The sequence below is a fragment of the Esox lucius genome, chromosome 15 (assembly GCF_011004845.1).
Source record: "Esox lucius isolate fEsoLuc1 chromosome 15, fEsoLuc1.pri, whole genome shotgun sequence".
Taxonomy (NCBI): domain Eukaryota; kingdom Metazoa; phylum Chordata; class Actinopteri; order Esociformes; family Esocidae; genus Esox; species Esox lucius.
Genome location: NC_047583.1, coordinates 3,444,194 through 3,469,410, shown reverse-complemented (window position 1 = coordinate 3,469,410; position 25,217 = coordinate 3,444,194). Strand labels below are relative to the sequence as shown.

The 25,217-nt window shown below is 43.2% G+C and overlaps 2 protein-coding genes across 5 annotated transcripts in view; both read right to left on the bottom strand.

Moving 5' to 3' along the window:
• Positions 1-12,670, bottom strand: part of rcan3 (regulator of calcineurin 3) — a 31,797-nt gene extending 19,127 nt beyond the window's left edge. Inside the window, exons 1-2 of one of the 2 annotated variants that reach the window (XM_010879554.5) lie at positions 12,525-12,670; positions 11,669-11,868 (exon numbers count right to left, since the gene is read on the bottom strand). In XM_010879554.5, coding sequence (XP_010877856.1) covers positions 11,669-11,866 — 198 coding nt within the window. In that variant the 5' untranslated portion in view covers positions 11,867-11,868; positions 12,525-12,670. Of the gene's footprint in view, positions 1-1,250; positions 1,621-11,668; positions 11,869-12,524 lie in introns of those variants that run through there. The other variant, XM_020053781.3, reaches the window with a different exon arrangement.
• Positions 12,671-13,284: 614 nt separating this feature from the next.
• Positions 13,285-18,802, bottom strand: nipal3 (NIPA like domain containing 3). 3 transcript variants are annotated; one of them, XM_010879559.5, is made up of 11 exons: positions 18,575-18,802; positions 18,079-18,147; positions 17,809-17,980; positions 17,481-17,540; positions 16,993-17,138; positions 16,695-16,791; positions 16,221-16,356; positions 15,717-15,805; positions 15,563-15,626; positions 15,286-15,380; positions 13,285-15,006 (listed from the first exon to the last, which is right to left on the bottom strand). In XM_010879559.5, exons 1-11 carry the CDS (start codon positions 18,617-18,619, stop codon positions 14,819-14,821), a joined length of 1,161 nt encoding a protein of 386 aa, XP_010877861.1. In that variant the 5' UTR covers positions 18,620-18,802; the 3' UTR covers positions 13,285-14,818. The 3 variants fall into 3 exon arrangements, with proteins under 3 accessions (XP_010877861.1, XP_010877860.1, XP_010877862.1); XM_010879558.4 differs by having other exon boundaries at positions 15,277-15,380; positions 18,575-18,801; XM_010879560.5 differs by lacking the exon at positions 17,481-17,540 and having other exon boundaries at positions 15,277-15,380; positions 18,575-18,801.
• Between the last annotated feature and the right edge of the window lie 6,415 nt (positions 18,803-25,217).

Here is a 25,217-nt window from a genome sequence, read left to right as displayed (position 1 = left end):
GCGTTTCACCTCACCTGCAGCTGCCAACACGTTTGCCGTGAATCGGCAGTAGCGCGTACACACACACACACACACACACACACAGAGAGATAGGTGAGGTGCGGGGACAGAGGCTACGGATAGAGGAGGTGCGGGGACGGAGGCTCCATGTCAAAACAAACCAGGCCAGCATAAACACCAGCTACATGAGCAATTAATTGGACATCTGCATTGCATGATGCTGGGTGGGTGTGGGGTTTGGTGGGGTCTGTGAGGTGAACAGTCAGGCTATATGCAGAGCTGTAATGTCTGCTTCGTTTTAGGACTGACTTCTTTTAAGGACAAGGAGGAGTGACAGTCGGTTTACTTTACCTGTTCCATTACATTCCCGGGTGTCTATATTTTCTTTTTGCAGGGTGTGTGCACAAGCATCATGTCTGTGTTTTTTAAGACATGACATAGCAAATTACCTCTTTTCAGGCTGATTAACACTATTTAAGAAAGACGAGTTAAAACTATTCCTACACCCCTTTCTTCTTGCAGGCGCACTGCTATGCGAAGGACAACACCAGTGTTCAGCCACAATGACAGACCGACAGTCAGGTAGTCTCTGTGGACTGGAACGATCGAGCGCAGGATTATTTTTTTCAAAGGGTTCACTGGATAAGCCATGGCTCAGAACAATATCTGTGTGCTATTAAAGTGGTCACCGGCACTTTGAGGCTTCAGTGTTCGGGCATCTAACGACCCGCTTCTTCTACCCCGTGACCATCGGATTCGAGGTATGAGCTCATACGCATGTGGCGTACCTGCAATACTGAAGCGGGGAGGGGGGGACTCCGACAATGCGTCTAAAACTGATTCACTTCTATTCTGCTGCTCCTCTGCATGATAAATTAAACCACCACTCCTCTCGCTCTTTCTCGCTGTGCAACTTGCGTACTAAAACTGACCGGTGTTGATAACACAGCGGGATGTTGTCGCATAAAGAAATACGAAAAAACATAAGTATTTTTCCTCCACCCTCCCATTTTCAGTAGTGCAACCCAACACGCGTCCATCGATGAGCCTATGACACCCATGCGCATTCAAGTGGTTCATCGTAACGAACTGCGGTTTCATTGATAAAAACCCACCGTGATAGGAGGACATACAGTCTAAGACATGGCAACACAAGCTCTTGGTACATGCAGAAAAAAACTGGTATTGCGTAAGGGCCGCAAAGAGACAAGGGAAAAACATTTTGCGTGCGTTTTATGTAGGAACTATACCTGCATTTTGTCGGAGGTAAACACCTCGGTGTCTACCTCACAGGCGATGATGGTCACCATCTCCAGTTTCATATTTATGGATGGCATTCCCTTTCGTAGCTATGAAGAAATAAAATGTTTCGTTGGTTCCTTGTCTGCTTTACAGAAAGTGTAGTCACAGCCTCGCAGGTGATTCAATGTTTTTTTTTTCTTCGATAAGGTGGCGTGTCCTGCCAGTTTGGGTGCGATGCTGCGGCGGCAAACTCTCGCTCGCTCTCCCGCACCGCTCCGACGTAGAGTGCTAGAGAGATTCGCGAGCGCACCAACCAGCGCGCTCAAGCACAACATTGACGTCATCCGCAGCGCCTTTCGTTTATCCCTGCACGCCTACTGCTCGATGAACCGTATACCCCGAGCACTGCAGCTTGAACGGTCCGGTTCTATCTGCATCCCGTTATTTATTTATCCTTATCATTGAACACAACCACTACAATAGCTATAAAATATCAATACTGCTTCCGCTCGCCGATAATAGTAATAATCACCATCAGGGATGCCTATAATATAGGTCGCTGGTAGCCTAGTAAATTGTCTTGGGTGCATAAATTATAGACTACGTTATAACGTTTTGGATTGTTTGAATAGGCTTGTGCTAATCATGACATAGAATGCACAATCACACCTCTGACTCAATTCCATTCCGAGTTAGTTTAATGTGAATTATTCTAAACAGGCATCTTAACATAGTTCTCTCCCTAGAGTAGTTAAGAATGGCAGCGTGACTTGCTAAAAAAAACAGCGGAGATGAAAACCCGATGACTGGTTGCGTTTAGGTGAGAGAAAAGTGGAAATCGTTAAGGTAGGTGTAGTAGACCCACAGAGATCATACGATAGGCTACAAAACTAATAGGGATTATACATCAACAAATATGTTGGTGGTAAATATTCAGTGCTCTTTCAATTATGTTTCTTGAGACAAAGCTATTTGCAAACTGTCCGTGAATAAACTCGAATTAATAGCCTACCATCATCATTGGGCAAGTTACCTGTAATGTTTATTTAGGCTTGCCCAGTGTTTCTCAACCCTGCTCCTGGACCCCACCCCTGCCCTGCATGTTTCAGATCTGCTCTAACATACCTGATGTAGCTCATGAAGGTATGTGATAATGAACTGATCATTTGAATCAGGTGTGACAGACTAGGGAGCGATATAAAACAGGCCAGCTGGTTGCCTGCAGGGCTAGGAGCAGGACTGAGAAACACTGGCCAAGGGCCTAGCTACTGGCTGCATTCAAGACCTTTTTATAAATGTTTCAAGACTGTGCATTTAGGTAGTCTAATTTTGATTCCACAACTTTTTTGACCTATAAGACCAGCTTTTTTGCCAACAATTTAGCTAAGATCAGAATTGGTCTGAGGGGGGTAAGAGCACCTACAGTATAGTATATTCTGTTGTTTCATAATTAGTTGTCATCATTAAAATCCATTAAAGTCTGACTAAGTATTCACTTCAGCTTTGAATAACTGCACAACCCTCAACTCCAGAGCGAAACTCTCAGTCTTCCGATTCAATAACCGAGACAGGAAGTCCCCACAAGCCACAACGAGAAGGCAATAGCCTGGAAGAAGTAGGCCATTTCTGTCTAGGGAATAAAACACAGACAGACAGAGAACTACAAACGCCCGATATAACACTTTATAAGACTGGCAATGGGTTTGGGAACATGAAGGGCTGTGTGTTACCATGTGAACTGACTAAGGTGGACTTTGTTGCTAGTAGCTCAACATAGTATGGAACATCTGTTGAGTTATGAACACCGGCTCTATATCAGTAATGCAGGTAGGACTGGGATGAGATACTTAATGAGTCAGGCCCTGTGTTCCAGAGGTCTGTCCCTTCTCATTTTAAATGAACTCAGTCAGCATTTTCAAAACCCATCTGAACCCATTTATTTTTCATGTACTTTTTAAACTGACTTTGCTGACAGCTATACTTCATTGAGTAAAGTGTACATACTACTACTGGGCTGTGGGGTTGTCCAAGTTAGGAGACTAAAGATGAATGCACCAACTGTGAATCACTTCTGATGAGTGTCTGCTATTTTTCTATAGATTCCATCTAATTGGCAACAAGATTTCAAGTGATCTAAAATCTGTTGATTTTCCCCAGCGGTTGTGTCCACCAAAATTAAATAAATGAAATAAGGGGACTGTGCATGAAAATTGTTGCAATTCCTAAATGTTTCATATGATATTCTTGTTCAACCCCTTCAATAAAAGCTGTACGTTTGCACTTCAATTGCATCTCAGTTGTTTCATTTCAAATCCATTGTGGTGGTGTACAGAGACAAAATTATGAAAATTGTGTCAGTGTCCAAATATTTCCGGACCTAAAACGTGGGACCACTCCAAACATTTCCAGTCATGTGGAGAGGAATCACCAGGATGGGTGGAAAAGGTTGCTTGCTACTAGCAAGCATAAATTCGCCAGAGCTAGTGTGTGCTATTTAGGGGTTACTTGTGGTAATTAATGTTACTATGTGTTAGCTAAAGTAACATTTGGCTGGTACGAAGGATTCTCCAACAGACAGATGTACAGTACACACGCATACACCCATCAGCCATAACATAATGACCACTGACAGGTGAAGTGAATAACTCTGATAATCTCGTTATCATGGCACCTGTCAGTGGATGGGATATTAGGTATCAAGTGAACATTCTGTCCTCAAAGAAGATGTGTTAGAAGCAGGAAAAATGGGCAAGCATAAGGATCTCAGTGACTTTGACGAGGGCCAAATTGGGATGGCTAGACTGGGTCAAAGCTTCTCCAAAACTGCAGCCCTTGTGGGGTGTTCCCGGTCTGCAGTGGTCAGTACCGATCAAAAGTGGTCCAAGGAAGGTAAAGCGGTGAACCAGCGACAGGGTCATGGGCGGCCAAGGCTCATTGATGCACGTGGGGAGTGAAGGCTGGTCCGTGTGACCCAATCCAACAGACGAGCCACTGAAAAAGTTAATGCTGGTACTGATAGAAAGGTGTCAGAACACACAGTGCATCACAGTTTGTTGCGTATGGGGCTGCGTAGCCGCAGACCAGTCAGGGTGCCCGTGCTGACCCGTCCACTGCAGAAAGCGCCTACAAGGCTGATCGGTGTATGTAGCGCTAGTAAGTTTTAGCCATCAACATCTGTGGTAACTGTCTGTTAACATGATGCTAATCTAGATAGTCAATTGGCAGCTGCTTTCAGGGCATGAAATTAACACTAGCAAAACCAGGTAGCCAAGAAGCATTTGGCAATAACGTATGTGTTTTTTCACCCTAAAAACAAGCTAGCTATATGATCCCGTTGCAATAGCTGCGACTATTACAAAAGCAGTTTTAGCTTTTGAATGTTGTAAGCGTACGGTCTAATCGACTATCATCTCGGGATGCGATCAGCGGTCACTGCTTGTAAAGGTTATGTTTTTATAAGCGTGTTGGAAAGTGTGGTCGGTGTGGTTGGCAGTACATACACCCCTGTGCAGTTGAAAAGAACAGTGCGCTGTGAAAACGAAGCACCCGTTGGCTCTCGTTGCCTGCATTTCTGAACACCATGCCAGCTGCGGTAATGTCTGCTGGCGAAACAAACAGAAATCTTCATGCAGAGAAATTAAGAAATGCATTTTGGGAATTGGATCAAAAGACCCTGGGCGGAAGCCCTGGAAACCCCAAACCAACGACACCACTCGTGGTGATCTGATCGCATCTACAGTCTGAATTGGACCTGCATTTTTCTGGTCTCGGTCTTGACTTGGACTCGCCTTAGGTGGTCTTGAACACAACTCCGACACACACTCAAACAGCACCCACAGTCTCCAACACGCACGCACACGCCACTACCTGAACATTTGAAGACCACTGAGCACGACCTAAACTTGCCAATATCAATCGAGCACATTGGCAATAACTGAGTCTGTTGAGATGTAGAGTGTGAGGTCAAATAATAAGCCCACTTTCAGAATAAGCACCTCCCAGTGGCCTCCTGCCAGAACAACAACAACAGACACACACAATTCCCGTGCCCTCCCAGTGACGGATGCTGTCAGTGCCACTCTGCCTCATTTGCCCCTACCCAGCCCTCCCGGCGCCGATGCAGCTGTGTAATCTAGGCCAAGCTATTAATAAAGCCAAGCAGCCAAGTACAGGCAGAAGGACCTAGGAGGACACAGACAGAAAGAAGAATAGAGTGGCGAGAGGGAGAAAGAGTGCATGGAAGGAAAGGAGATAAAGCTATGAAGAGACAGACAGAGAGAGAACCAAAGACAGAGGTGAGGTGCAGAAGGTGGCAGGATTGGAGAAAGCTGACTCCATTCAGGGAGAGTCCTGGACCAGAAGTGACACCTTCAGAGAGAGACTTAATGCAGGTCTTGTGCAGTGACGTGATTTCCCACGGCTGTCTGAGTTTTTCCACAGACGGGTTGTTTTAGTAAAATGGATTCAACCGTGCGCTATGTAATTAGGAAGGTTGGCCCTGGCCGTGGCCCTATCAGAGAGCAGGGCCAATTAACTCCCTATACACGCTACACAGGTCCAGGGGATCGGGGGCGAACCTCTCTGACAGGGTAGATGACCGTGCTGCCCAAGAGGGGAGCCAAGACAGAGTCCTGTCAGAAGATGCAGACCGGCATAACCACGGAAACAAAATAAACAACATTTTGTTGTTTAACCTGTTGTTTTGTTTAGGCCATTTAGGCCATTTACATTTGCATTTCTTTAACATTGTGTTGGGGCTGCCATTTACATGCACTGAACCATTGAATTAGGGATATTTCATCTATAGACTAATAATAAAAAAATATTTGCCAGCTGCTATGCAGCAGGTTAATCCAGGCTAGAGGCAGTGGTGAGGTAAGGCATGCTAAACACAGCCCAGGCATGTTGCAGGACAGGTGGGTGGACTAATATTCCTGTCGCACACATGCCCTCAGTTGCTCTGATCACCACCAAACCAGGTTAAACCTTTAAATGATTGCATGGATTCTCTCCCTTGACCCTGGCCTAATGCCAGCGCATTATCCTCGTGGGGATCAGAAAAAACCTGTCTCCCCTAAACCTCACCTTTCATATGAGGTAGGAAAGACAAATGTGTGTGGATAAAAAAAAATAAACGAATGTTGAACACAGCATGGTGTTCCCAGACAAAATGTGCCATTTTCACCAGGCAAATAAACACACAGGAGGTTGTGCCATTGTTGTTGTTAACAAAGAAACCACAAGACCGGAATGGAACTCTGCTCAAGGACAAACAGTGTTCCCATTTCTTCCCGTTTCATGTTTTTAACAATGCCATTAAAAGATCTCTCACCAACGAGATAGGGGGAAAAAAACGTTTTTAGAGAAAAAGTGAAAGACATTAAGAATGAAGAGAGCACAAAAGAAAAGCGAATAGGAAGTAATATACACAGTCGATTTTTCCTCCTCCAGCCAGACTTCCTGACAGACAAAATTGCAAGCAGCTGCAAGTGATAAACTAAAACAAGATGCCGATTGCCTATGTCCTTTCTCCAAAGGAGACAAGAGCAACATATTTTCATATCTTCCTCTGCAAAATAGATTTTACTGAGTTCAAACCCATAGAAACTCAAAAAAAGTTAACCACAACCAGACTTCAAGGAGGTATTATTTACAGTTTAAGAAACACTACAAGAATTGAAGACAACACTGAACCGTCACAGCTTTTCATATCTTTCATCATAGCTTTTCATATCACTTGATACTGAACAAATACTGTACATATATCTCAGAGTAACACAGCCATAAACATATACTGTAACCTAATAGCAGAAGTAGCATGTCATCTGTGCTCTTGGCTTTGCTCTTACTGCATATCAACATTAACATATTTTACATACTTTTTACATGGCTTCTTTGCTTTTTTGGCTATGGACAGTGGTGAAAGACAGGCCTGAGCCACTGCTTCTCCTCTATCAACCACGCTAGAAATAACAATACGATATTCTAAGGACATTATTATCGATCAAGGCATTCAATGACATTTTCATGTGCCATCAATCCCAAATAATGATATTGTCTGAGGAAAGAAGGTCAGTGGAAGAAATCCTCAGTCTTGCCTGCGGGGTCTTGTCCTGATAGTGGACAAGCACAAGGGCTGCTATATACAGTAGGTCTATTTTAATAGCAATGTGATGCCAGCCATGATTTAGCATCTTGTGATAAATGTGCCTGACATTTCCTCTTGGATGCAGAGATCGATCATTACAACACTTGACTAATCTTGACCATTACATTCAGGAGGGTTGAATAACCCTGGTGTGCCCCCCCCCCCAAATCCCAAAGAACCCCTAAAGAAGGCTGTTTGGACGTCAAAGTGGGTCAGGATGGACAACTATTGCCGCTGTGCATCTCCGACCCACCTCCCCTGGGGGGAACTTGGAGAAGGTTTCCTAAACCGAGGCTTCCAGGAAGAAGCCGGAGGGGTGGATGATGGAAACACTCGACAGCGCGTCATGACCTTCAGTACGCCGATTGCCCTCTTCGCGTTCCCTCTCGGGGACGTAGAAACAAAAGTGCACAACACAGTTCAGACTCCCTCTGCACAGTCCCCCGCGGCTTCCTGTCTGGACTGACCTCACTGTTCCATTTAGGGAAACGATGGCCGTGACATTGACCTCTTCTCCCTGCAGCTCGCCACGCGTTGACGGTCTACAGAGCGCCCGTTCTCTCTAGGTGGCGACGGCACAGAATGACAGCAGGGTTCCATTTACTTGAATTATTACCAGTCTACTCAGGCTCATAGTACAGACGTTGGTCATACACACAAACTGAGCCCCCCACCTAAAAAAATATAAAAAACCTGCATGTAAATAGTTTTAGAAATTGACTCTTCACCCAGTTTTTGCCCGGTGGCACTGAACACGTTTGAAGACCTTGCTGATTAGGCCACTGACCTATGACAGTATGAGTGTCTTAATAGCTTTTCTGACCTTTTCCTCAACCCCATCCGCTGCCAGTTGTCATTGGCAGTCAAAACCCCGCCCCCCCCCCCCAATCAGACAAGCCTAATCACGAATGACCTTCGTTATACAGAAATCGGTGTAATAACCAACACAGCTACATTTAGGGCAATTATGAAATAAAAGAGGTTTATGAAAATAATGACATCAAATTACATTTATGGAAATAAATGCAGTGTGCTTGCTAGTCTTAATGGACTTAGTGTTGTGAACTACTGAAAGTGGTGTCAGTCACAACGGCTGTAATAGCAGTAAAATGGTTTCCTTAGACTGTGTTAGTAATAGTGACTCATAGGTGTCGTTTGTAGCTATAGAGTTATTATAGTGGGTGTTATAGTAGTTTACGGGGGTGTATATTACACTGGGTTGTAGGGAGGTAGTGTTGTAGGTTAGAGTGAGTACTGTATTATACTGGTCTATAGGGAGGTAGTGTGAGTACTGTATTGTACTGGTTTATAGGGGGTTAGTATTGTAGGTAACAGTGAGTACTGTATTGTACTGGTTTATAGGGGGTTAGTATTGTAGGTAACAGTGAGTACTGTATTGTACTGGTTTATAGGGGGTTAGTATTGTAGGTTACAGTGAGTACTGTATTGTACTGGTTTATAGGGGGTTAGTATTGTAGGTTACAGTGAGTACTGTATTGTACTGGTTTATAGGGGGTTAGTATTGTAGGTTACAGTGAGTACTGTATGCTAGCTGTAATTAATCAAGGCAGTGGTAAATCTGTGCCAATGTTCAGAAACTAACCTCTAACTTACCCCACACCAATTATATAAAAAAATGTAAAAAAGTATGTTATACAAAACTGTGTTATGGTCTTGGGTCCGGCTTCCTCATTAGGCAGTAAGTCACCTACAACTGTACGATCACTGAACACATCTGAAAACCTTGCAGCTTGCTGATTAGGCCACTGACCTATGACAGTATGAGGAAAAGTCTTAATAGCCTTTCTGACCTTTTCCTCCACACTTTCCGTCGCCAGTTGTCATTGGCAGTCAAAACCCGCCCCACACACCCCTCATCAGACAAGCCTAATCACGAATTACCTTCGTTAAACAGAAATTGGAGTAATAACAAGTAAATGAATTGTGGAAAACAAATGCTGGTCAATTTCAAATGTTTAATTTTTTTTAGACGACTGAGTTATTTGAAGGAAGCGCAAGAGTGCCAGGATTTATTTTGTAGTTGTGAATTACACAGACTTAAACACAGGGCTGAAGGGTGTACTAGATCACTAATAGGGAGTACTATATCACTAATAGGGAGTACTATATCACTAATAGGTGATGAAAACATTATGGAAATGAATTCAGTTTTGACTAAAGAGGACGGTTATAAAGGTTCAGGTTATAATGGGATTATAAGAGGACTTAAGGTTCGGGTTATAACGGGATTTTAGGGGTTAAGGTTGGGTAAGAAAACCTGGAATTTATACTGGTAACCAATTGTGATCCTCACAAGTATAATAAAATAAATGTGTGTGTTTGTTCATGTGTGGAGAAGACAGGAGTTTATGTGAGACTAGATTGTAGGTTAGGATATCACAGATGAGAAGGAATGGAAAGCACCTGAGATTTACTCAGAAAGATGAGACAACAAAAGGATTATTTAAATACAGGGCGTGTCACCCACCTGTTTCTGGTGTGTGTGTGTGTGTGTATACATGTGATGTGTGTGTAATATATGTTTGTGTGTGGGCAGACGGTATGTATGGGGTTGTGTGTATATACATGCAATGTGTGTCATATACGGTATCTCACAAAAGTGAGTACACCCCTAACATTTTTGTAAATATTTAATTATATCTTTTCATGTGACAACACTGAAGAAATGACACTTTGCTACAATGTAAAATAGTGAGTGTACAGCTTGTATAACAGTGTACATTTGCGGTCCCCTCAAAATAACGCAACACACAGCCATTAATGACTATACCGTTGGCCACAAAAGTGAGTAGACCCCTAAGTGAAAATGTCCCTAAGTGAAAATATATTTGATTATATTTGCAAAGTTGTGAGGGGTGTACTCACGCTTGCGAGATACTGTATGTTTTGGAGTGTGTACATCATATGTATGGGACTGCGTGTGTGTTTGCACGTCATAGAACAACCCCACTTCACCATCTGTGCTCTCATTAGGCGTGTGTACATGTGGGTGGGAAGACATTTTGCAGAACTCTTGAAAACTTGTTTTCTGTTCCCAGCTTTCAAACATCAAATGTGAGAGAGAGGAAGTGAAAGAAAAACAGAGAAAGGGAGAGAATGGGAGAAGAGTAGAGGGAGGGAAAGAGAGGAGGCAGAAAGGAACAGGTATAAGAGAGAAGGAGAGAAAGGGAGAGTAGGTATAATGGAGGGGGAGAAGGAGAGGAAGACGGTGCAGATAAGAGAGAGGGAGGGAGGGAGGGAGGGAGGGAACCAGCTGGAGGGACGGGCACAGGGAAGGCCTAATTGGATTAGAGGGGCAGAAAATTAAAGAAGTATTTTCCGTCAGTAGACAGCCTGGGCCAAGTGTTTCATCCCTGCTGGATCGAGATGTGGCAGAATGACAATGACACATCTTACAGGCCTTGATCCACCAACTGGAGACGGGGACAAGGCCCATAGGTACAGCTTAGAGAGAGTGAGTGTGTGTCTGTGTGTGTGTGTGAGAATGTGTGCTCATGGCATTGGGCGGAGCCGGTGCATCTTAGCTGGTAGAGCGCGCCGCCTGCAACGTCAGGGTAGTAGGGTTCGATTCCCATGGGGGGGGCAAGTTCAAAGAGAGTATAAAGACGTAAGCTGTACCCACTGACCAATACAAACCTTGAACGGTTGACGCTGCAGCGCTATCAGTATCAGGTGACCTAGACAGGGAGCGAACAACATCCGCTATCTGGAGCATTCGGATTCAACCGGCACCAGTCCAAGTGATGCAGGAAGACATTTCATATTGCACAACTTAGCCATGATATTGCCCGCAAATATATGCAGCCCAAACCAGCCCTGCGGACATGCATGAAACGAGACCCTTCTCACGTAATGTGAACACGGACCTCTGACAGAGGGTACGCCACTCAGCAGCTGTCAAGTCTCAGCACAGGTGATGAGTCATCCCAGTACACCAGCAGGGGATGTTTCCTGGCACCGGCGTCAGTGATAAACCCAGCAGCAGACGTGCTCCCAGTGCCACTGGCAGCCGCGGTGGCAGAGATGACTAATTCTGGCCCGGGGATAGGCTGCGTGGGCTGCATGACATCATACTACTGGTGGAACTGAATGGTTCGGCCGCCCGAAAGATGCGTGAGGTAGCACATGCCTCTGGACACACCAAACACGCAACGCGCTGAATGCAAAACGCTCATTCTGAATTGGTGATTTGGTCGTTTCAGACCCCAGTCCGGCACCGACACGCCAAAGAGCAAATGACACCAGCGCTCGTCTCACCCGTTGGCGGTCCTCCTCAAACACAGCTTCGGGGACGCCGCAGGCAAACAGGGCACTGGGGAGGTCACTCAGGTCCATCATCTCCTCCTCGTCTTCTTCGCCTCCGCACACCATGTCCTCCTCCTCCTCCTCCTCTTCGGGGTCACTGCTGTAGGCCTCAGAGGCTTTGCTCCAAGCCCTGGAGCCTCCACACAGCATGTCTAACCAGGTCCAGGGACACAGTGGCAGGAACCAAAAGAGAGAGATCAACTACGTTTTAACACAACATATCAATAAATGAATTTTTGAATATATTGATGATGCCACCTCCCTGCTCTTGGCTTGGGCTCTCTGTCTTATATCTATCCATAGGTCAGCCAGACAATACTGGACAGTAAACTGCTTTAACACTGATTTATATTGAGTATTATTATTATTATGCTAACCCTGCACAACATTTTTAATTTTTAAAGCTTTGAGATGACATCTGGCGGCCGCTAGAAGGATAACTGACACAACATTGCGCAGAATAGGCTGACTGTGAAACTACATACAAGGAGTTGAATTTGCTATCGTTGAGGAAATCTTTACAGCATGTCTACAAATGCTGTCAAGGTGAAATACAACTGAAAAACGAAATGACACTTTTAAGGCAAAGGACTACAACAGCCGAAGGATTATCATTGTAAATTAACAGAATACACAACTTCCTCTAAAAAGAACACGGAGTACTACAAAGAAACGCGTGACATCAGAGCGGTTGGATAAAAGCTTAGAGCGCTGAATGGATCAAAATCTCACATTCGTGACGTGAGTAATACACATAGATGTTTCTGCAAGTGACACAGACCGATCTGTCCTTTCTAAAATTACTAACCTGACTATGACCTCACAACAATTCTGAAATGTTTTAGTTCACTTTCTGGTCCAGCATGTCAACATTCACTGCGGCCCGAAGAACAGCAATTTGGGTTTGGCGTAGCCTACTATCTCTTGATCAAGTGGTCCTTAACATAACATTTATGTACAATCTGATGCAGCCTACGATACCACCTGTCACTGCAAGGTGAGGCCAATGATAAACCAGCTGATGTGCTTTTCTACCAATCATATTTCAGCGAGGGGAGGACATCGTGGTTCAAGATTGGTGGCGAGAACGCTGTAAACACGCCGCGCGCCGGTCTGTCGTGTGGCTCTTCCCTGAATATTTCGGCAATGTTTTGCGAATGTTCGACAGATAAGCTATTTAACATACCACAAAAACTGAATGACTTAGACCGTATTAGTCCTCCAGCATTTCCATAATGTCAACTCACCGTAAAGCCCAAGCTTAAACATGAACCTGTTGCGCAGGGCAACATTCCATCCCATCAAAAAACTGAGTTCTGTGTTAAACAAAATTATATCGGAGCCCCTTAATATGATGTCTTAGGTCGTAGTCATAGATGAATCTTTTAAATCAGTAGTATATCATTTATTTGCTTACACAGCTGCAAGGCGGTTAAGAGTTACAGCAGGTCTTTACACAAACCTTGGTCAATCCTGCCCCTGGATTTACCAGAGAAAATAGTGCAGAATGACAAACAAACGTTAGGCTCTGGACCAGTAGCATCAGAAGGCTTAAAATCAAACGTATAATCACTCATGGAAATATTTAATATTCAGTTTGCTTGTACAGTGATTATAACAGTCACACAGGCCAAAACATAAAAAATTCCTGTAGTCCACATAAATTCAGATAAACGGTGATGTTACATGAATGGAAATATCCACCAAACTAATAAACTGCATGCTGAACAGAACAGGACTCATATTCAAAAAGCATCTTGGAGTGTGTCGTAAATCTGGGATCAGGTCTTGTCCATGGATTAGTATTCATCGTCACCATGAACTGAAAGACAACGCTGATACTGGATCAGAACTTCCACTCTGAGACGCTTTGTGGATATACAATCAATTAATTCTCAACATGACCGCCAACACAGCTTGAATAAGGCCTTTCAACTGACTAGAAGGTTCCGGCTGGAAAAATTAAATAAAGATTACAGAGATATTTGGCATTTACATTTCTGAACCCTCATTAGTTTAAATGGTGTCTGCAGTTTGTTTATTGTATTGAACAGGATTATTTGGAGTAATACAGAGGTAGAGAACTTTTAACAGAAAACAAGGCTGTCAATAAGTAAATTAAGACAAGGCTGCAGATATGATCTTACAGTTCCACGCTCTCTCATTATGTTTTAGAATATACAGTTCTACATTGGCTGTGCAAGAAATTCACTCATTCAATTGCTGTGCCTCTAAGACCAAATCTGCAACCACAACTTGAAAACTCAAACTTTAAGATTCATACCAAAAAATACTTTTGACTTAAAATAACATTAAAACAATGACTGTTCAGAACCCTTTGGTAACAACAGACTAATCAGTCATACACCGTCTTGCTCATTAGAGACAGAATTGTGGATTGACTTCAACTGCTCTATTTCAAATCCCACACAATGAAAGCGTCAGACAATGTTCATTGGCAAGTCTGTTAAAACAAAATCCTTTAGGAATACATTAACGCAGAACAAGTCACCAATGAGTAATATGAACATAAGTCAGTCTGGGACCAATACAACAGTGTAGAGAGACAGGCAGTATGCTTTCGTTGAAGGCACATTCACATCCAAAGGCATGACACAAGAGGCGTGTCCACGTGACCGGAGCGAGCTGGTCTGCATTTGTTCACGGTCCATTCATCTGCCCCCCAGCAGTATATTTCGGGGGACACTGTGTTGGGTGTCCGACTCACAGGGAGACATAGACCAGCATTCTGAACCCCCCAGGACGGTTCCTCACCCGAGACCAGGATGGCTGGGGGGGTGAAGCCACAGTGACCCAGACATATCATGGAGTGACGATGACATCATCCCCCGTCATCCCCGTTCCACCTCCCTCCCGGCTTTTGCCAAGGCAGAATTCACGAGAAGGGCGCAGGACTAGGGTTACACAAATCCGGTAACTTTCCTAAATTAAATTTCCTTTTTTACAGAAATCCCGTTTGGAGGATTATGGATTCATCGTCCAAACAGTTTTTCCAGAAAAGGGAATCTTGGAAAGATACCGGTTTTCTGTTTTTTTTTGCAACCCCAGCTGAGATGTGGCCTAGGTTTTTGGAAAGACGCCTCAGTCGTTCTTCAGGTCTGCCGTCCCGTACAAGGTGTCGGCAGGACTCACTGTACCAGCCAGCTGGTCTGGTGTCGGCAGAGAGACGGGCACCACGCTGTCATTATTGACCAGGGCGCCGTAGGAGAAGGAGCCATTGTAGTCCGGCTGCACTGCTCGCCACTCCTTGTCGTGAATGGTCGGGATCCCTGCATTATGACAACGAGTGACAAGAACACTTAACATGCTGTCACGGTAACAAAACACGGTTACGCACTCGTTAATAAGACACTTTTATTCCCTGGCAAGCAATACATGGGGAACACTGTCATCATTCAGCTTTCGTCCTGATGTCGTAAGCCAATCGAGCAATTCACAAGGCATGGTACATTTACAGTACAATGTCAGCCAGCTGTTGAGTTTGTACCAGGGACGAAAAAGAAAAGATCCAGCAAGTGCTGTGGCAGAGAAACCTGTACCTTCAGTACCTTGTGACATGTCCATTGTCACATAGGGTTCGAAGGCCTTCAGCTTCTTCCTGTTCTTGGTGATCAGAAAGACTCCCAGGAAGCATAAGACACATCTAAAGAAAGGACAAAAGTAAAACCTGGTCTTTAGACACATACAACACACCCAGGTTGCTGTTGTCAGATCATTTCTTTATTAGACTGAAATTCCAAATTATAACTGGGGCCATACACACGCCATCCCATTCAGAAGCCAGTAATAATAAAACAATGGACAGTTAAAGAATAGTCTTCTTACCCCAACAAATACATGCAGATGTGAAGAATGTCCATGTGAAAAAACTCCAGGTAAAATATGGCTCCTGTAAAAGCGAACGAAAACAGATTTCCACACACTATCTAGGGCTGTGACGCCACGGAGGTTGAAATCACAAAGACGACAGCTCTGTTACCTGCAACAATGGCAAAGGATGTGGAGAAGATGTAGTTGACACACGCTATCATGGAGGAGTCATACAGATGAGTAGCCTGCGAGAGAAATCTGAAAGGAATCCCAACGAGGTGTCAGTCAAACGTTACATTACACAATGCGTTACACCGCATACCTACTGACAACATACATATTTACAAAATACCAGGCGTAGAACACAGTAGGCCACTCGTTCAACACAACTATGTTGGCACTCAAATATTTGTATTTATCTTGGAAACAACAGAAGAGGTTGTTTTCAACTAAACGTCTCTGCTTGTGCCTAAAACTAGCTACTTCCACCATCTGTTTGGTTCAAATGATTATTTAGGAAAGGTGAGGTTCGTCTTAACACATTGCAACATTAATAAAATAAAAAAAACAGGCAACAGGAAAACCTTTACATCTCCTCATTCCTTCAAGACCAAGGCCGATCACGTTCTGGTTTCCAGGCTAGTTAAATCCGTGATGAGAAGTGTACACTCACGTAGCCTGGAAGACAACCGTGGCGACCATGCAGACAAACATGACGTAGAAGATGGGGTAGTGGAGCTGCATGGTTCCCTGGATGCTGAGGACAAGCATGCCTGCCACCGCCTTGACCGTGATCACCGTGACAGAACCTGGACATGAGGTGGCGCACCATCCGGACGTCAACAGGCCATTTGAAGTTCAACTTTTCCACAGTAAATCATTTTAAAGAGCAACTTTTGATTAAACACTACTTTCGTTTACTTTCCACAAATACCTACTTTCCTTTCGTTAAAGAGCAACTGCCACACAACATTTTGAATTATGTTGTTAAGACCAGAGTTTGATTCATGTTTCCTTCCGCTCTAACGATCGCTGTCCTCAGTACACCTCTCGCACCCCCGTCGTTCACTGCAGATTTCCTCTGGAAATTTGCTTTTGTCGATGAATACTGAACATGAATTTTGGGCAGCCGCCCCCCCCGACTCACCCAGCAGCGCCACCAGCAGCAGAATCACAACGAGGTAATCAGCGTTGCGCTGCTTGTAGCAGTAGAGCAGCAGACAGAACGTGATGATCTCCAGAAGCTGTTCATTGAGGACAAAAAAAACAACGGGAGATGACTGCAGGGATAACGACTCACACAGTGGGTCGTTTATCATGGCCGACTGAGGGGCCGTTTAACCTGGACAGCCAAACCGGGAAACGACTACCCTGGTGAAAAACACAATGCTCCCCAGCTACCCGAAAATCCATTCCGTTCTCGCGTGTAAAATCAAAAATCTTACCACGTAAACAAGGAACGGCCAACCCACCACCTGGGTCACTATGTTCTTTGCGTTGAGCTTCTGATGATAATTTGGACCAAACGTGACGAAGAGGTAGGTCCCCGCTATCGTCAAGATGCATCCAAGGAAAGACAGCACGTACCGCTCTGCAGACAGGTATTTGTGTTAGACTTAAAAAATGCAACTAGCAACGTGTCCAGCTGCGGGGTTTTCATGTCTAAATGTACAATGTCAAAAGGGGAAAATTCTATCAACGTTCTTAATCAAATGCTTTTGAATAACATGTTTAGATTTTAATCATTAGGCAGTACACTTAAACAATTTTTTTTACCCATATTCCCAAAGTACATTATTATATTATTCGGTATTCTCTGACTGCAAATGCTAATGCATAAAGCTGTATTTGCACAATATTTATTTTCATACAATTTCACTAGAGCACAGTATCATTCCCACAGTCTTGAAAGTCAAATATCTATGGAACTTACTAAAAAATTCCTTTGGCTTCCATTTTTCTCTAAGGAAAACAAAACCTAAAATGGAACTTGCTGAAGAGAAGAATTTCATTAAAATATTTATTTAAAACATTTCACATTACATTTTGTATTATTTGCCTCCAAAGTGAGCATTCCATACGGTACACATTTCCTTTATTTTAATGTAATAAGAAAGTAACCAAGAAAATACAGTTAATAGAACCGGACACACTAGTCAGTTCAACAAATGGCTTACGGCTATGGTTGGTTCATGATAACTCATTGTATTTCTATGAGGGCAACCTGCCCGAGCAGTGACCGTCAAGTGTCATTTGCTTACCTATGACAGATACCGCATTCAACGGCGAAATTAAAGATAAGGGTGCAAAGGCATATGAGACAAAGTTGGCTGCTTCTCCTAGAGCGGTGAGCACCAGGCCACACCACCAGGTTTTGGTACGGTAGAAAACACGGGGGTCTTTGGTCCCTGCTAATGTCACATGGCTGTATTTCTGGAGATGACCGAAAAGGGAAACATACAAAACATAATCCTGACCAGTGCTACGCAAGTATTGACAAAACATGAAGTATGGCAGTTCATCGGGTTTACCTGAATGCATACAGCTACGCTGACAAGCAAATTCCCCAAAATGGCCAGCAAGGTTCCAATTAGGTTGTCCTGCAATGTAAGCAAGCAGATCTATTCACTTAGGGGTTATAAATATTTACAACATTGAGTACGCAACGAGTGGCACAGAAAATAAGAATGCCACGTACAACACGCCCAGATGATGTTACAGCATGAAAACAGACTAAGATTGGAAAGTGATATCATCTTCAAACGCATGAACAAACCTAAACTAAGAAAAATACAACGTCAATAATAAAACTATTTGGAAACGACAAACGTTTCACTATTAAACTGAATATTTTAAAGATGTTAAATTCACCCACATATGTTTCAAGTTACAGACTGATATTTTGACAAAACCCTATCACGTATTCAGCTACATTTCACAAAGACAAATAATTTGTTCTTAATAACACAACCTATTGATGCTATTTGTTGTCCTTATCAGACCGGCTACGACGAATTATATTCTTACCGTATAGGAATCGCCGCCGACTTTGGTATATTGAAATCCTGCCATTATGGCTTATGTATGCAACTATCTATTCATCAACAGCACCCAAACATTTCCAGATACATTATTTATCCATAAAAACGTTTAAACCAATAGGCGAATGCAATTGTTTATTTTCAAGTAAGAACCGGTAAGAACGCCATCTTGGATACTTGTATTTCCGGATTCTACCTGTTGCGCTGTTACGTAATGCGTAACAGTGCAAAAAGCTGTCACGCACCGCGATTGCAAGACAAATCAATGGAAGTGGGTATGACGACAGGCAGACATTACTTCTGGAATATAAATCCGTATTCACACTTCTGAGCTTTATAGCTAAACCCATGCGAAAATATCCCTCTACTCCTTTGCATTTAGTTTCATCCCCTGTAGATGCAGATGGGAGGTGCATAAAGATTTAGTAATTACAACATCACTTTATCGTTTTAGTACCCAAGTAATACAAATACTGTATTTAAAAGTACATATGTATCACTTGTATGGTGGTAATGTTTATACACAAAAACTGTAAGAGAGATCAATATTTATGACAAAATATTTAAATGTGAACATTTTGTCATTTTAAACCCATTTCGCACGTAAGTGATGATTTGTAAACAGGAATAATATATGTGTAGGTCTATGTAAATACAGTCTCAATCGTGTAGATGATACGTTGTGAAAATACGAATTTGTAACTAATTTCATATGCAAATTTTCTTGCATTTTGATTTGCGGCAGTGAACAGTGATTTAGCAAGGAGAGTTACAGTTGTACTCATAAGTTTGCATACCCTGGGATAATTGGTAATATATGTACCATTTGTAAAGAAAACGAATGAGCAGTCAAATCACATGTCTCTTATTTCTTATGGGATTCACATTCAACTGTAGGTCATAACAGAATAGCACAACTTGCCTTGTGCTTAGGATCATTGTCATGATGGAAAGTCCAAGAGCATCCCATGCACAGCTTTTGTGCAGAAGAATGCAAATTGTCTGCCAGTATTTTCTGATAACATGCTGCATTCATCTTGCCATCAATTTTCACAAGATTCCCAATGCCTTTAGAGCTCACACACCCACAAAACACCAGTGAGCCACCACCATGCTAGTGTGGATGGTATTGATCAATCATATTTTCAAAATCAATGGCCAGCAGTTGAACATTTTAGATACAACTGTAAAGTAGAAAGTAGGGCATTATATCGAAATTATAATTTACAGGAATTGGAGTAAAACAAGTTTAATATGTTGGGTTCTGCTAGGGTACAACTCGAATGTACTCTCATAAAGGGAGGTTAAAACAGTGGCGTTGCTTTAGCACATTCATCATTGGTAAAGATAGTCATTTGGTACACCAATTAAAATGTCACGCAAATTATCATTGGAGAACATTTTACAAAACAACCATTAGAGCAATACAGCGGCTCTGCATTCTATCGCCCACAACGCACCTTTGAGTCACGTACGTAATAGGATAATGCTGCAAAACGTTTGGGATCGGCCTGTTGTTGTAACATTTCCATATTGCTATAATTAATGACGGGTGGTAACAAGGCCATCCCTCTCCCAAATAGACACCGATGATGATTATCAGAAACCCGCCTGTCACCTCTGACCGATGAATGACAATTGTTTTCCCATTACGCCATTCAGTCATACGAGGACCTGCAAAGCCCAGGATCGCGTCACTGAAGTTGATTCCATGAGCATTCCATGCAGTAAGGCGTGACCCTAGAGAGCGGGTGTGTTGTACCTGATTCAGAGGAGATAAACTGTTTTCCCTTGTTGAAATATCACGCAGTGATCTCGTCGGTTTGTCATGGTGACTGGCAAGTTCGTTGGATGACAATACTGTATTATCTGGGTCGAAAACCTGATATCAACTTTGGAGGGGACAATTTCATCACATTTTTTCAAGAGCTATTCTTGAGGGGGACACCAAAAGTAGTGCTGTGATACGGTTTTAGTTGGCACCCTCGGTTTGCAGCTCTGCAAATTCAGCTGTTGTGTACGAACCATACCAACATAAAACATACTTACTGGATGTTAGCTACGTTCATTGAGAGCCTTTCAGACGGTAGACACGAACACTATCACCTTGTCAGCAAAGGAACACTACATACATTGCATTGCAAGCTTCTCTCATTGCACATTTAGTATTGCCATTTGTACTGCATTTGCACATATATACATTCCACTTTCAATATTTACTTGTACATTTCTGCCCTCTTCTATTTGCACTTCTGGTAAAAAGCTATTTGCATTTCGTTGTACTGTACTTGTTCCTTGTCAATAAAGTTGAATCAAATCGAATTGACTCGAAATCAAACCGCTGCAAACACTGATACAAGTGTGGCGTGTAATTCAATGCAGAGGAAATGGGGGGGGGGGGGGGGGGGGGGGGTTTAACATAAATTATATATTCACATTTTGTCTTAATATATAAATATAATCAATATGATCGATTGAATCAGTAATCTGTCAAATTAATTATGTTATTGTGAGTTTGATCCTATCCAATAGGCTGAACCTATATAACGTTTTTTTATAAAAACAACAACGCACAGGGATTGGAGAGTAGCACTTAATACAAAACTGAATGATGAAGATGGAAACATTAGGCTACTCGTGTCACTGGATAATATAGCATGTCAGGCCAAAAGGCTGAGAGACAAACTCAGCTTTATAGCAATAATCAGCTCTCGTGTCTGGCGCACATGGCAGGCAAGACAACTGTCATGGCGTTAAGTTATTATTTATTTGTGTATAAGCACATGTCAATATCTGTCCAGTAGAGGGAGTGAAGCTACGCGGTAATTCTCCTGTTTTTCATTATGAAAGATATTTGATGGACGGGGTTGAATTAAGCTTTAATCGTATAGCCCAATCAACCTACAAAATTACGTGATTTGTATAAGTGATACTAACAGCCCTGAAGCAAATAATTATTTATATGAATAATCAAATCAACTCTACCTCTTGGGCCCCGCAAAACCTCAAACAAGATTATGAAACCCCAAAAGGAAGGCTATTTTCCTCACATGGGAAAAGAACCTCAGTCGCCATAGGTATTGATGTCATACTTTATCAATTTACGCTCTAAAGTGTGCGATCTCTTTGTCTTGACAGCGGAGTTTTTGTAAGATGGCAATTTGACAGCTGACTAACTTGGTCAGTCGGGGCATGCAGTCAGAACGTATTGACAATGATCGATAAATCCCGTGGCTACGATTATTTGTGACAGGGTATTACAGACAGAAAACACTAACATTGGTATATTGAAATAAATGACACAATTATTGATTGACATAGCAGGATAGACAGCCTGACAGATATGTATTCTGGGATGTTGTCATGGATAAAGAAAAATTTTCAGTGGGCCTATGTAATCCATGTACCTTTCTAATGTCTTCACTGAAAAGACTCACTCATTTTAGTTCAGCTAAGTCCCCACCAGTTTTATTCTTAGTAGTGTTAAAAAAAATCTGGAATGCTTTTGTTGTGACATATGGAAGAAAATACATAAAGGGCCTTTGGATTGAAATACAGTAATGTTGTCCACAAGATTTTAGAATTTGACTGGGATTTTGCTGCCTGGTTGGATGGCTAGCTGGTTGGCTGCATGCTGCCTGGTTGGATGGCTAGCTGGTTGGCTGCATGCTGCCTGGTTGGATGGCTAGCTGGTTGGCTGCATGCTGCCTGGTTGGATGGCTAGCTGGTTGGCTGCATGCTGCCTGGTTGGATGGCTAGCTGGTTGGCTGCATGCTACCTGGTTGGATGGCTAGCTGGTTGGATGGCTAGCCTAAAAAGTATGGAATACTTGCTGAAAGAAAGAGAAATAAAAATATAGCAATTTGGTCAAACCCGAGTTGAGAGGTGTGTCGATACACAATATAACAGCACCCGCACTGCTTATTATGTATTAATTATTTAATCACATTCATTTAATAATAGATACAATTATAAATGAATATTTCAGTTTTCTTTATTTTGTCCTTCTTTTTGATTACTTCATTTAATTCCTTACAGTAATCATCTGTAGGCAAGTAGGAGACAGACAGTCAACAGGGACTTGATGGATAATAAACTACACTCTCAAGAGGTTGTTAACAAGTGCACAGAAAAGCCATCGATCACCATATAGCCTTTAAGGAGTTTTGAGTGTGTGTGTGTGTGCGTGTCCAAACATTTTCTTAATATACACTAACTGTGTTAAAGTGGAGTATGGTATATGCCAGAATATCAGAGTCATTTTGTGTAGTACACTACAAACTGTCCCTGTGCTTCTGAGGAGGAGAGGTCTTTTCACTCCTCAGCTATTGGATTGTCTTCAACTAATTTGGAGTATGGAAGACAATGACTAATACATTTTTAAAACTGCAGATATAGGACCCGCATGTTTTTAACCCATTGATTTCTTTGACTAATCCTGTTTGAGTTGTTGTTGTGACAAACAGTCAATGTCATACAGGCGATGTTATACAGTAAATGTTATAAAACTGATGTTATACAGGCAATATTATTCAGGTGTTGTTATACAGGTGATGTTACGCAGATGATGTGACACAGGCGTTTTTATACAGGTGATGTTATGCAGATGATGTGACATGGGCGTTGTTATACAGGTGATGTTATGCAGGTGATGTGACACGGGCGTTGTTATACAGGTGATGTTATGCAGGTGATGTGACATGGGCGTTGTTATACAGGTGATGTTATGCAGATGATGTGACACGGGCGTTGTTATACAGGTGATGTTATGCAGGTGATGTGACATGGGCGTTGTTATACAGGTGATGTTATGCAGGTGATGTGACATGGGCCATGTCTGGGACGCTGTGAGCAATGTGGTGGTGCAAATTCGCTCAGCACTTACCAGAGTCGCTGGGGTCTTTTCATTTTGACGAATTAATTGTTCAAAAAAATCTCTCTCCAAGGAATTGTGTTGCAAAAAATATGTAATTTCCATCTATTTTGTTGTTGTTGTTGTTGTTGTTGTTGTTGTTGTTGTTGTTGTATACAGTATAATGTACATATGTCAATTTGAATAATTTATAATAAAAAAAAAATTGACTAATTTTTTCCAAAGGTGACAATAATTGTGTGTGTGTGTGTGTTGTGTTTGTGGGTAGGCAGGGATCCTGGGGATAGGCACCAAAGGGGGGAGAGTGTATCCAACTCAGGCCTTGGAGGATGCATACACACTGCACCAACCGGTTCAGCCCAGAGTACCCGCCCACCCATAATAACCACTGGAATTTACTTAGCTTTTTTAACTGTCTGTGTTCCAGCCTCCAGGTTCTCGATGTCTTCATCCTCCACTTCAAAAGAAATCCCTATGCTGTCACTGTGTCAGCTTTAAAATGCTGCCAACTTTCTCGTGAATTTATGGTGAGGTATGTGGCGGTGTGGGTCTTGGGGTCTTGGTTACGATGAGGTGTGTGACACTGTGTGTCTTTGGGTCTTGGCTACTGTGAGGTGTGTGACAGTGTGGGTCTTGGGGTCTTGGCTACTGTGAGGTGTGTGACAGTGTGGGTCTTGGGGTCTTGGTTACGGTGAGATGTGTGATGGTGTGGGTCTTGGGGTCTTGGTTACGGTGAGGTGTATGACGGTGGGGGTCTTGGTTACATTGAAGTGTGTGACGGTGTGGGTCCTTGGGTCTTGGTTACGGTGAGGTGTGTGATGGTGTGGGTCTTGGGGTCTTGGTTACTGTGAGGTGTGTGATGGTGTGGGTCTTGGGGTCTTGGTTACGGTGAGGTGTATGACGGTGGGGGTCTTGGTTACATTGAAGTGTGTGACAGTTTGTGTCTATGGGTCTTGGCTACGGTGAGGTGTGTGATGGTGTGGGTCTTGGGGTCTTGGTTACTGTGAGGTGTGTGATGGTGTGGGTCTTGGGGTCTTGGTTACGGTGAGGTGTATGACGGTGGGGGTCTTGGTTACATTGAAGTGTGTGACAGTTTGTGTCTATGGGTCTTGGCTACGGTGAGGTGTGTGATGGTGTGGGTCTTGGGGTCTTGGTTACTGTGAGGTGTGTGACGGTGTGGGTCTTTGGGTCTTGGTTACGGTGAGGTGTGTGACGGTGTGGGTCTTGGGGTCTTGGTTACTGTGAGGTGTGTGAAGGTGTGGGTCTTGGTTACTGTGAGGTGTGTGACGGTGTGGGTCTTTGGGTCTTGGTTACGTGAGGTGTGTGATGATGTGGGTCTTGGGGTCTTGGTTACTGTGAGGTGTGTGACGGTGTGGGTCTTTGGGTCTTGGTTACGGTGAGGTGTGTGACGGTGTGGGTCTTTGGGTCTTGGTTACTGTGAGGTGTGTGACGGTGAGGGTCTTTGGGTCTTGGTTACCGTGAGGTGTGTGACAGTGTGGGTCTTGGGGTCTTGGTTACGGTGAGGTGTGTGACGGTGGGGGTCTTGGGGTCTTGGTTACGGTGTGGTGTATGACGATGTGGGTCTTGGTTACTTTGCCCCTTCCAGTGGTTTAAGATGACAGCTCAGACTGTAAATTGCTCACGACGAGAGTGAACGGCGAAACGACTGACATGTCACCTTGAAATGTGTATTATTCACATTTTGCCTTGTAGGCCTATAGCCAGTTACGTGTCATCTGTGGTTTCCATGTCCTTG

Bases quoted from the DNA above. Each gene is read 5' to 3' on its own strand.
- nipal3 (XM_010879558.4), bottom strand. From the start codon at position 18,619: ATGGCAGGATTTCAATATACCAAAGTCGGCGGCGATTCCTATACG. The intron at 17,981-18,078 runs GTAAACCCGATG...GGTCATCTCCAG, and splicing joins GCGTAGCTGTATGCATTCAG to AAATACAGCCATGTGACATT. The intron at 15,627-15,716 runs GTAACAGAGCTG...TCGCTTTTACAG, and splicing joins ATCCTTTGCCATTGTTGCAG to GAGCCATATTTTACCTGGAG.